At 48.0% G+C, this 12,590-nt stretch overlaps 1 protein-coding gene across 4 annotated transcripts in view; it reads left to right on the top strand.

Annotated features, from left to right (window-relative positions):
* Trim66 (tripartite motif containing 66) overlaps nucleotides 1–12,590 on the top strand; it is a 66,186-nt gene that overhangs the window by 21,359 nt on the left and 32,237 nt on the right. For 2 of the 4 annotated variants that reach the window (XM_021168448.2, XM_029480142.1), the window contains exons 3-6: nucleotides 9,032–9,135; nucleotides 10,463–10,610; nucleotides 11,423–11,555; nucleotides 12,062–12,178. In XM_021168448.2, coding sequence (XP_021024107.1) covers nucleotides 9,032–9,135; nucleotides 10,463–10,610; nucleotides 11,423–11,555; nucleotides 12,062–12,178 — 502 coding nt within the window. Of the gene's footprint in view, nucleotides 1–1,842; nucleotides 2,347–9,031; nucleotides 9,136–10,462; nucleotides 10,611–11,422; nucleotides 11,556–12,061; nucleotides 12,179–12,590 lie in introns of those variants that run through there. The other 2 variants (XM_021168449.2, XM_029480143.1) reach the window with 2 other exon arrangements.

Genomic DNA, 12,590 nt, shown 5'->3' with positions numbered 1-12,590 from the left:
AAACAAACAAACAAACAAACAAACAAACAAACCAGGCAGGCTGCAATTATGACCATTGTTTTAGGCGTTGGTAGTTTGAATGCTTTGGTGACATTAAGTAGAAACTGCTATGCAGGAGCCACTCAGGACAGAAAAACATGGATGACAATTCGAGGTTGGAACTAATGTTAGATTGAGGCCCACAGAGAAGCACACAGGACCTGAGAGACTTAACTTTGTCTAGGATAAAGAAACCTTGAAGGGGAGAAATGGGACTCTGGATGGAAATTTTTCTGAGGGGTCTTGGCAGGTTCATACTTTCCTGCAGAGTGGGAGTGTTCACTGAGGCGTGATCGGATCTCTATTTTAAAAAGTCGTTCAGAGCTGAGTGTGGTGTGGGCACACTCCTTTAACCTCAGTACTCAAGAGGCAGAGGCAGGTGGGTCTCTGTGAGTTTGAGGCCAATCTGGTTTATATAGCAAGTTCTAAGACAGAGGTTTACATAGAGAGACTCTGTCTCAAAACCAACCAACCAACCAATCAACAAACCAACAAATTTATTCTGGTGTGACAAGTTTGCTGTCACAGTCTTTAATCTTGGCACTAGGGAAGTAGAAGCAGGGTGATCTGGCGTTCAAGGTCAATCTCTGGTACAGTTGTGAGTTTGAGGCTAGCCTGGGTTACTTGAGGACCTGTCACAAAGCACACACTCCCCCCACCCCTATCTAAACAATTCCTGAAACTGTAGAGCAAGGGCCGCTTATTGTATGCAGAAAGGTTACTGAGGCAACTAATGACTGCCCAAGCCAAGCTTCCCAGTAAGGCAGACTGGGAGCCTAGGAATGATTTGGGAACTTTGCTGGAATGCTAGGCTCTGATCTGAACCCAGGAGATTTGAGTTTGGGAAATTCAGGATTTCTAGAAAGCATTTCAGATTTGGAAGCCAGGTAAGGCAGGATGCTGCTTGATCTTCAGAGGTGTGGCTGGCAGAGAAAACAGAGGGTTTACAAAAGGATTTGGAAGAGATGCTCTTAATCTTCCCATTCATGTCTCTGTCAGAACAGCCCATTCTCTTGACTCCTCACACACTGCGGCTACCTTCCATGTCTTATTTCACTCATGCACTAATGCTCTCTTTAGAGCAACTCTTTTGACCCATGGTGACATGTCCTCTCACATTCAGGATCTCGTTTAACCTTCAACTGGATAAACTTCCTTTCGGACTTCCCTGTCCCTGGTTATAGAGTGTCACTCAGAGCCATTTTGGGCTGCCTGTTCTTAAGATCAAGGTCTGGATCTTTTGTTTAGCATTCAGGGCCCTTCAGGAGCATCTGTTCCTGCGTTCCCTGCCACTCCCCACCTCTGATTGCTCTGTGCTGCTGTAATCATCCTGTTACTTACAGTATTGTCCTATCCTGAAGTCTTCCCTCCAACTCACCCCTATTTTCCTTCCCTCCTACTCTGGCTTGTGTGTGACTGTGTCTCCCCGGGGAACAGAGAGAGCTGCCAGGGGACACCTGCCAGGACCTTTGTGCTTCATAAAATATGTGACTTTTCCATCTGAAGTCCTAATCCTCTGCTTGTGACGGACAATCGGTCACTATGGCAACTGACTGTGACGTCACAAGATAAGGACTTCAGGTGAAGTAGCAGGAGCAGGTGAGTGTTTAGGAGACAGAATTTAGTGCCTGTTGGCAGATCCCCACCCCCTGCACTCTCCTGCAGTACAGGGGGCTTGGAGGGATCTCTCCGGCCCCTGCTGTTTTTGAAAAGGATGCGGTGAGACTGTGTGCCTGGCATCTGCGTGCTGCAGCAGTGTGGGGCTGACAGAGTGTGTCAACTTGAGCTCCGGCTGTGCAGGCACCGCTGCTGCGGGAGCCTGTTATTCCATTCTGGATTGCTATTTTGATACCCAGATTGCATCATTCTTCCTACGTATAAACAGGGGGTCCCCAGGGCCCTGCAGCTACTCACTTCTCCACCAACACTGTTGTTGTGATGAGCTCTATTTAAATGAGCTGCCGGATCGGGGCAGGTTCCAGCCACATATGAGCACTGTCATTTTGGGGAACATGGAGGGCTGAAGGATTTTTATGGACCGAGTCCTCAAAGGCTGAGGGTGACGGCCTCCCGAGCTGAGCAGAGGGCGGCAGAGCTAGTTCCTGAAAGTTGAAAAATCTCGTTTTCTTCCCTCTGAGCTTCTATTCAGAGGCACCCAGAGGATTAGGAAGGAGATGCAGCTAGGAGGAGAGGCGCCTCTTTGAGGTCTCCCTCTTGCTGCTCAGTTTGGGAAAATTGCTGCAGAGACTTGGAGATAAACAGGAACAGGAGGAGTCAACCTCGCTCCTTCTTGCAGGAGCATCTCAGGTGAGCTGGAGAAAAGGAGCCCTGGCTGAGGACGCATCACAACAAGGAGAGAGAGGCTCCAGGCCGCTCCTCAAACCCCACCCCAAACCCAGCTCCCTGAGCCTTAGGCCCTGTGGCCCAGTTGGCTTGCTGCATGCAGGGTGGGTGCTCCTGGGCTCCTCGGGAGCACCGTCCTCCAGGGCTGGTGGTGGTCTCACCTGTCGCTCCTCCTCTGACTTCTCTCCCAGGTGTTGCTCTAATTACAGAGCAACAGGGTGACAGGTAAGCCTGGTGGCCGCCAGGGGCGAAATCGGCAGTGAACCTAGGTGTGTCTCGGATCAAAATCTGTCTTTCTAACAGGTACTGACATCTGAAGAGTGAGTGTGCTGTGTATCTTGAAGGCAGTGCTGCTCTGAGCCGCGGGGCAGTGGAAGGTTTCAAGGGCTTCCGTGGGGGCCTTCCTCCTTCCTCGGTGCTCAGCATCCCGAGATTGCGGAGGGTGGGAGGGTACAAATGATCAGTGAGGCTGGCCAGCCTGCCTGAGTGTGGAATGCTTTCTTTCCTTAGCTGCTGTCTGGCAGAGGCATAGTGAGGCAGCATGTCTTACCTGTGGCTACAGAGGCTATCCAGAGCTGCTCAGTGGTTTGAGGTTTCACAAGGGCAATGAATGAAGTTTTGAAGCTGTGTGTCCCTGTTTCTCTCGAGGCCTTTGTGTCATCTTCCATGTGATTGACAGTTGGGAACAGAGCAGGTCTATCCAGCTTTGGACACTGGCAGAGGCCCTTCAGGCTGCCTTGGTGGATCCCACTGCTAGGCCGGAGAGGTCTGGGGCTCCAGTGGCAGTTTCATGGAGCCCTGGACAAGAGAGGAAGAGTAAAAGGCTTCACAAGCCATGCAGGTTGCTAAGCACTGGGCTCAAGGTGGCCATGCTCAGCTGGTGGCCTGAGCTGACCCATGCCTGGTTTCTGGGATGTCTCTCCTATTCTCATCTGGTGTCAAGGTTGCCTTGCTCCTGCTGTTTGTGCTGAAGGGTAGTTACCCACACTAGGCCTCCTTCCTTTTCTGGGCTCAGCACATGCTCTCGCCCCAGTAGCATGCCTGACTACATCTTGGTCTTTTAGTTGAGTTGTGAGTCAGAGGAGGTAAAATGTAGCCTCCAATTCAGTGCCAGCCATAGGGTTCCTGGGTACCAGGACTTCCTTCTGTGTGTTGGGAATCTATCTATCCGTTGGTCTGTCAGAGGGGAGACCCACCAGAGCTACATCCAGAGATTTTTGGACTTTCTGCCTTTCTCAGCTTCATGACAGAGGGGACAGAGTTCTCAGAGGAAGAGGACTGTCCAGGGTGTTGCTCCTCAACAAGATATGCATTGTAATCACCTGAAGAATTAGTTTTGAATGTTGCTGCCTGGATCTCCTGAAACTCTAACGTTCTACCCATGAGCCACTTCTGTAGTCCATAGCAGGATAGTTAAAAGTCCCCCTTGTAGTATGGATTTATAGCAAAGAATGCACCTGTGTTTACATTTGTTTTCTTTAGGCACAAAAGCTTCATACCATTTGCTTTGCCTCAAATATTGTATTTCTTGAACCCTTAAGCACAGCTGGAGAATTTTAGATTTCCAGAACTGGGTATAGGCTATTGGTATAGTAGGATCATAACTGTGGTCTGATCATTATTATGAACTATTTTGTATATGGTGAAACTGTCTAGTTAATTAAAATAAAAATACATCCTTTGTTTATTATTGAGTTAGGAAAGAATATAGTATAATGAAAGGGACATGGTTTTATTTGTGTGTGTGCGCACGCACGTGCGGCACACACGTGGGAAGGTCAGAGAACACTTTGCATGGTGGCCCTCGCTTCCCAGCTTGTGTGAGGCAGGGTGTCACTGTTGTCTGTGGCTGTGCTATATGGTGCAGACGAGCTGCTCTGTGGGTTCTGGGGATGCTATTGTCTCCACCTTCCACCTGCCTGATGCTGTTCCGAGGACACAGGTGCTCGACAGCATACCCAGTGTTCTGTGAGTCCTGGGAATGTAAACTAGGTCCTCATGTTTGCATGATGGGTGCTTTCCCTCTCCCTGGCCTTGAGGACACAGCGTTAAAGGCAAATGGACTAGGGTTTCTGTTCACCACAGGCTGTATAATTTAACTTCTTGGAGCCTCCATTTCCCCAATAAAATGGAGACAAGACCTATTCCTGAGAGTTGACTTGATGATTGAATGAGAGATTGTGTGCGGTGGCTGGTCAGAGAGTAGTGCTAAGCAGTTGCCAATTTGGATCACACCTCCTAGGGGCAAGAAACATATTTATTTAGTTTTGAGACAGTCCATTCTGAAACTCTCCATGTAGCTTAATGTGGTCTTGAACTTGAGATTCCCCTTCCTCAGTCTCCCAAGTGCTACAATTACAGACTTGCATCATGGCCTTGAATCTCTTACTAGACTGAGTGCATGACTGGCTTTCAGAGCTGTCCTTTCAGGCCACTAGCTCCACAGGGAGACCTCAGGTACCTATTTGTTTCTAGAGACAGAAGCCCCGCCTCTTTGTGTCATGGTTCCCTGTGTCTCAAGAATAATGTTTCTGGTTATGAAATAAATAGCTGAGCCTGTGAACTGAATAATTCAAATAGAAATACACAGTAAAAATAGGTGGGCTTGGTGATGCACCACTCTAACCCCAGCACTCAGGGGTCAGTGGCAGGAGAATCGATGGCAAGTTCAAGGCCAGCCTGCTTTACACAGAGAAATCAGGTAGACTGAGGCTACATAGTGAGGCCCTGTCTTTAAAAGCTCCATACCCTCATGCAGTTCAGTTGGTAGAGTGTTTCCATAGCATGCATGACGCCCTGGATTTAATCTCTTTAGCACTGCATACGTCAGTATCATACACCTGTCACTTCAGGGTAACTCTTGGCTTTATTTTGAGTTCAAAACCAGCCTAGGCTACATGAGACCATTTTCTCTAAACAAACAAACAAACAAACACAAATGAGAGGGGAGGAGGAGAAGTCCTTTTCAATATAAACACTATAAGTAAATAACATTTTACATATGATACAATTTAAATATGTAAATAGTGAGTCTTATGAGCAGTGCATCTATCTTCCAGCCCTGCTAGTTAGCAGCCCCTAACTCCAGCCTCCCCTCAGCCATAGCCTGCCATTCAACTCTCTGGTTTTTGTTTTGTTTGTTTGACACAGTTTCTTACTGGGTAGCCGAGGCTGGATTCAAACTGGCAACTGTCCTGCCTTGATTTCTCAAGTGCAAGGATTGCAGGTGTGCGCCATGGTGCCTGGCCCACCCTGACTTTCTGACAAGGATGGTAGATCATCTAGTTGCCATTTGGCTGACTGTCCTCTCTTGTCCTGCCTAGGGGAGTTTTCCTGATGCTGTACTGTGAAGGACACATGAGAAGGGCTGGGTAGGCTCCTGCTGTGCCTAGCTCCTCCCTATGACAACTTAGTAACAGAGAAAGGGGGTGACTCATGCTGACAGTCAGGTAATAGCAGCAGAGCCTCATCTACACACTGTGTGACTGTCATCTCAGGATGGCTTTCTCCCACCATTCACAAACTTGCAGGTGGCTTCTTCTTTTAAAAGTGCAAGGAGTGCTCATGGAACATACCAGCAAAGGAAACCCAATTAGTCAACCTTGTGAAAACCACGAATCATCCTTTAAGGCCAAATGTGGATATTTCTGTGTGCAGACATATGAACAGGTAGTTAAAATGCACTGTGATGCTTATTATACTGGAGTTACTAATTAACTGGCCCTAGGGGAAATCAGCCCTGTTCTTCCAATGTAGAACATTTGAGCAGGTTTGAAAGGATGCATAGGAGTTTATCTGAAAAGGACAGAAGCAAGAATGAGTATTTCAAGAAGAAACAGCATCTTCCCAGACAGAGCCATGCAAAAGTTTGGCTGTTCCAGAGATAGCAGAGATACTTGGCAGGCCAAAGACACACAGCATCAGGCAGATGAAGCTAGAGATGAGGTTGGAGGGAGGCAAGGCCAGGTTGAAAATAAATACCAAACAAAGGTTTCCACTTTAGGGCCAAGAAAAGCAGATGCTGTGCGGTGAGGCCTTATTTGAATCATCTGGTTCATCCCTTTCCACTCTGCTGGGTTAGTGTTTCTAATGTTTGAGGACTTGGTATCAGGAGTTGGGAGTCTTATGAAAGTAACATTCAACACTTAGAGTCGACTTCTGTTCTGAAGGTGGATACACCTAGTAGATGGGAGAGACAGTCACCTGACAGCCAGATGATGTCACTTGTGGAGAGTGTTGACCAACAGGAAAATGCCCAGGGGATTTGGATGTAATCCTGCCATTCAAATCTTACTGTTTTCTGTGATTTTGTGGATTTCCCAGATGGTCATAATGAGCTTTTTCTGGTGGTTAAACCAACTTTCTTTAGTGTGTGGCTCTCCAGGTTGGTGATGTGAATTGGAGTTCTCTGGGTAGTCTGGGCTGAGTTTGGCCAATCTTGGCTGTACTTTTGTGCCTTTATTAGGTTGGTGGAGCACTTGGTCTGACTGGTTTAGGGTGGCCTTACAGGGAATGCTTGAGACAACCATGGCCTCTTCCTCAAGGCCTGATGTCTTTGAGCAATCTGAGTCCCAGGTTCAACCTTTCACAGAGCAGCTGGAGAGTTCTAGGAGCAAGAACAGAACTGCACAGGCCCCTGAGGTCTAGTCACAGATTCAGTGGGTGGAGATGGAGAGTCCTCTATCTCCAATATCTCCTTGGGGTGTGTGTGTGTGTGTGTGTACATGTGTTCAGTATTCATGTATGTGTGGGTGGTACATACATGTGAAGATCACAGGTCGACATGAAGTATCTACCTCAGCTCTCCTCTATCTTATGAATTGAGACAGGATTTCTCACTGAACCTGAATCTAACTCAGTTTGGTTAGGCTAGCTGGCCAGAGAGCTCCAACAATTTGCTTGTCTTTGCCCCTGCTTATCCCCCACTTAGCCATCTCCACATCCCCAAGAATCCATTTTGATGATAGGATCACAAGAGAGGCCAGGCCCAGAGGTAAACGCCTTCAATCCCAGGACTCGGGGGGCAGAGGCAGGTGGACCTCTGTGAGCTCAAGGCCTACCTTGGCTGCATAGTGAGTTCCAGACCAGCCAGGGCTACATAATGAAAGTGTGTCTTAAAAAAAAAAATGGATCACAAGGAATTCTTTCCGGTAGATGAAGAGTTTGTGGTAGTTTCTCAAAGTGTCCCATTCTTTATTTGCTTTTCCTCATACCATGGAGAAGATGTGAGAGATATTCTGAATTCAAAGCCAGCATTTAAAGAGAACTATGTTTTCTCAAATATTATTTAATTTAATTCTCACAGCAACGTGTGTGTGTGTGTACCTTGCTATAGCACACATGTAGAGAGAGGTCAGAGGACAACCTGAAATAATTGGTTCTCTCTTTTCACCTGTGGGTTCAGAGGTTAGCATGAAGGTTGTCGGGCTTGGTAGCAAGCATCTTTACCCACTGAGCTATCTAAAATCCTGTCTTTTTGCCACAGGGTCTTGCTATGAAGCCCTCACTGCCCTTGAACGTTTGTAGTCTTGTGTCTCAGATTCCCTAAGTGCTGGAGAGCATAGATGTACGCCACCATTCCTATCTATCAAAGGGACTCTCATTTATTCTTTTACATATAATGAAATAGGAATAGGTGAGTCAGTTGAGATGAAGCACCTTGCCCAAGGTCACTGGGTAGCAAATTTGGTATTTGGGCTTGCATTTTTCTGGGTGCATTGTAGAGCATTGCCTTGGTGGCATTCATTACTGTGGTAATGGGACGAGGCAGAGAAGACTGTGAGAGTGTTATCACAAGCCCTGTTACCACCAGTTCCTTTTTACATCAGCCTCATCCATGATCACAGATACCTTCCTCTCTCCAAGATACCCATTCCCAAAGCTTTGGCTGTTTTTAGAATGGGTCTGAAGAGTCATGGTGGTCTCCAGGGTGGCAATCTCCTGGTGCTTATGTAATTCAGATGCACACTAGGCTAAGGAATGTGCTGGGAACTGTTGTATTCCTCTGGGAGAGGGAGTGAGTCAGGCTGTTCACAAGTGATGCATGTAGTGTATCTACCTGGTCTAGGATTGTAGGTGGAGACAGCCCAGCAACAGGCTTCTAAGCCCCAGGAGCAGACTTGTTGGTTAAACCAAGAACTAAGTACCTCCTGTGTGAGCAGGCATAGCAGATGGACGTGGCTCTTTCTCTTGCTGGAGAACTCCTGGAAGCTCTAGCTTTGAGATCTCTGAAGCAATCTTGGTAACATGGTAACCTTAATGACTGCTGCTGTCTTCTGGCCTACACTAACCCTTCCAAGCCCAGGAATTGGGAACTGGGGCTGTAGAATGAGGAACTGGAGCAGCAGGAGGCACCTGATTGTCAACAGTAGAAAAGGCCTGAGTTTGCATTAGCCTGGCACCTACAGAGGAGAGAAAGATAGATTAGGCAAAGACAGGGATGGGAAGAGACTAGACCGGTGGTCTTGAGGGCAGGCCTCTGATGGGGTGGTCATGTTCATGGTAACTGCAGGCTGTGTTACTGAGCAGGGATCACTTTGCCACAGGGGGTGTGCCCATATCTGGGTGCTGGGTATTAGAAAGTCCCCTTCTAGGCCTTATCATAATCTGCTCTGTTGCCTTGACTCCATTGTCTGTCTTTCTCTGCTAGAGCTCATCTCCTGTCCTGGATGTCAGCGTGTCTATCTTACCAGAGATGTAACTGAACATATTTTTCTTCAGTGCTTTTCTCCTGTGAAACCCACTATGGCCAGGGTAAGTCAGGACAAGGGCATTTGCAGGCGATGGTTTACAGAAATTGATGACATCCCTGTCTATAGGTCTAGCATCTATCACTGACTTGTGACTCCACCACCAGCTTTTCTTATCTGTCCATCATCCATCCATCACCCATCCATCCATCCACTCAGGAAGAAATAAAAAATGTTCAAATTGGAAGAAGCAAAGTAATTTTCTCCTAGGTAAAATTACATGCTTTGAGTGGAAGGTGAAGGTATCTTAAGGCACATAAATATATTTCAGTGTTTTTTCTTGGCTCTTACTGGAAACATCAGTACTGGGCCTTTCTTTTTCTTTATCTTCCCTGCTAAGTTGAAAATTCACATACCAGCTTAGATGTAATGGGCTCTTAATCTTGTCTGTAACAGCTCAACCTTTCGCCCCTGTTTTTGAACTTCACATTTCTTACGGACTGGCATGCCTTCTCTCTCTCGTGGGATGTCCTTATCACTACATTCCATTTATTGGCTAACTTACTTGTTCCTGCATCTAATTCCTACTGACTGTCTTATACTCCGGGGCTTATGGAACTAGGAAGATAGACTACTGCATGCTACTTCTGAGACGTTCATAGGAAGAGTTGTCACACCTTCTGGCTTAGTGGCTTGTATGAGTTGGGCATGGACTAGATAGAATGTTGATCCACATCTCCTCATTTCATGATATTCCCACCAGACCTAGCATTACATCACCGATGAAATGACCACACATTGGACGAGGTGAGGAGGAAGTGTTAGGTCAGGTAGATGCTAGGCGTGAGGCACGGTCCTGAAGCCAGCTTAGCATGTCCATCTCCCTCGGTACTCTGACATCTTAGGCTTCTCCCCTTTGAAGAAGTTGAGTGCTCTGCTTTCGTTTGACTTCTTCCTCTGCTGTAACTTCCCCTCATCTACCTCCTCGCCACTCAGCAAAACATAGCTGTTTCCTATTGGTGAGAAAGTGCCCAGCCACTCTTAGGCCTCATTCTTGGAAACCTTCTGCAAATGTCCTTAGCTTTTGTCCCAGCATTACCCATGTAAAGGGGATCACTCTGCCCATTCTGTGCATGCCTTGATGGAGAACCTTGGCTTACTGTCTTACTGTGTTTGCTTAGCTTTAGTAGAGGAGAGCTACTGTCCCATTTAGTCACAGAGGGCGCTTTTCTGCACAGACCGACCCTGGCAGCCCTCCTGTAGACTCCACTCCTCAGTCCTGATGAAACAGTCCATCAGGACCCTGTTCCCTAGAGCATTTGCTGCATGCAGATGCAAGCCTCAGTGGTGAGACGGTCACAAGTCACCAATTTTGGACTCTCTGCTTCCAGAACTGCTCTGAGTGCAAGGAGAAGCGGGCAGCACACATCCTCTGCACATACTGCAACCGCTGGCTGTGCAGCTCCTGCACAGAGGAGCACCGGCATGTCCCAGCCCCGGGGGGCCCACTCTTTGCACGGGCACAGAAGGGATCCTCAGGTACCAGCTCCCTACCCTGCTTCTGTGTGGAACCCTCAAGTGCCTAGAGAGTAGCTCTCTGACCTCCTTTCCCAGACAGTGGGCATGGTTTCTGAGTCTTTTGTAAAGGAAGAATGCCTTCCTCGGAGTCAGAGGGGTGACTCACTGCAGCCTCTCACTGTAGGGCCGGGGGTGGGGGGAAATGTGGGTGAGCTGGTGCTGGGAGTGTGGTCTTGAATCATGGAAGCTAGCCCAGCTCCTACCTTCTACTTCTATTTAGAGAGATATGTCCCCCACACAGAGACTTAACAGTCCTGTCCACTCTTGCCCCTTTGTCCCTCCTGCATGCTCTGTTTTAAGCAGCAATCTTTTAGGAAGTCGTCTTTGCCTTGAGGGAGAGGTTCTATGTTTGTCAGGCCCACAGGAAGCAGAGTTGGTCATACGAACTAGCCTGAAGCCCAGCAAGGCTGAGTAGCTGGCTTTAGCTCCATCAGCACAAAATCCTGGTTAGTGAAGAGGCTTAGGTTGGTTTGGGAGGGTTTCCCATCGTGCAGAGAGCAGGTACAAGCGCTCTCTTCACCTCTGGCAGGCAGTGGGACACCAGGGCCTGAGAGTGGGAGGTTTCTGGGTAGCTGAGCAAATCTATCCAGGCTAAGCTTGAATTCTTCCCTGTGCCCTGAGTGTCATCAGTTCCAAGAGATCCCTTCCTATTCGCCTCTCCTCCCCCAAGCTCTGTGCCTGTGCCTTGTCCCTCAGGGGCTGAGGGCTGCTCAACCAAACTTACAGAAAGGTCTGTGTGAACAGAAGCCTACATCTTCTGTCTTCTCTGACAGGGGTGAATGGTGGCTCTGGGGACTTTGCCTTGTACTGCCCTCTGCACACACACGAAGTGCTCAAGCTTTTCTGCGAGACGTGCGATGTACTCACCTGCCACAGCTGCCTAATGGTGGAGCACAAAGAGCACAGGTGGGGTGCTGGGCTGCCAGGGTGGGCTTGGGAGGCTCTGCAGTGCTTTTCGTGAGAGCTCTGTCCCTTTGTGAGGTATCAAAACCCTCTCCCTGAAGCGGGGAGGGTATGGTGACATTCGTCTGTAATCCTAGTACTTGGAAGGTTGAGGCAGGATGGAGGTGAGTTCACGAGACAGTCCAGGCTACATAGTGAGTCAGAGGATAATTTGATTACATAGGGAAACTCTGTCTCAAGAAACAAAACAAAAAACAAAACAAAACAAAACAAAACACAAAACTGGCTGCTCAACCCAACTTGTAGCACCGGGCTGAGATGTCTCTCTTCTCTGTGGGACTTATCTAAAGTCCATAAAGTCTGATGGCTCAAGAGATTTCAGTGTCTTTGGCTCAGTCTGTGGTCCTGACCTCTGAGGCTGAGAGTGCACCATGGGATTCCTGTGTGTTGGATGCTCAGGGGAGGAGCCATCACTCCTCCCTCAGCTCTTGCTTTCTCTCCTCTCTTAGATGCAGGCACGTTGAAGAAGTTCTACAAAACCAGAGGATGCTCCTGGAAAGTGTGACTACCCAGGTGGCACATAAGAAATCCAGCCTACAGACATCTGCAAAGCAAATCGAGGACAGGTAGCCCAGGCCAGACCTTGCTAGTGCTGGAAACGATCTGCTTTTTCACCTCTGGCAGAGGAATGCATGTGTCCCTTTACTCAGAGGTCTCAATGCCAGGGAGGTGTCTGTGAGCTGGCAGTGACTGGGGCCAGGCTAGTTCAGGACGATCAGAATGAGTATGGGCCACAGTTCTGTGCTTGATGAATCAGCTAGAAATGGGAACCTGAGAACAAGAGTGCACAGTACATATACTCTGGAGAAGGAAATGCTATTTATTGTGGGACAGCAACAAGTTATGACCTGTCCACGCTTGTTTCCTATGTAAAGACGCGTCATACTATCACTGTATGCTGTCACTGATATTAGGAAGAGTAGGGGTTGGGAACCACTGGGTTGGGGAAGAACATATATTATTTGGTTGGGTTATTAT

The sequence above is a fragment of the Mus caroli genome, chromosome 7 (assembly GCF_900094665.2).
Source record: "Mus caroli chromosome 7, CAROLI_EIJ_v1.1, whole genome shotgun sequence".
In the NCBI taxonomy this organism is placed as follows: Eukaryota; Metazoa; Chordata; class Mammalia; order Rodentia; family Muridae; genus Mus; species Mus caroli.
This window is presented reverse-complemented; position numbering and strand designations above follow the sequence as displayed.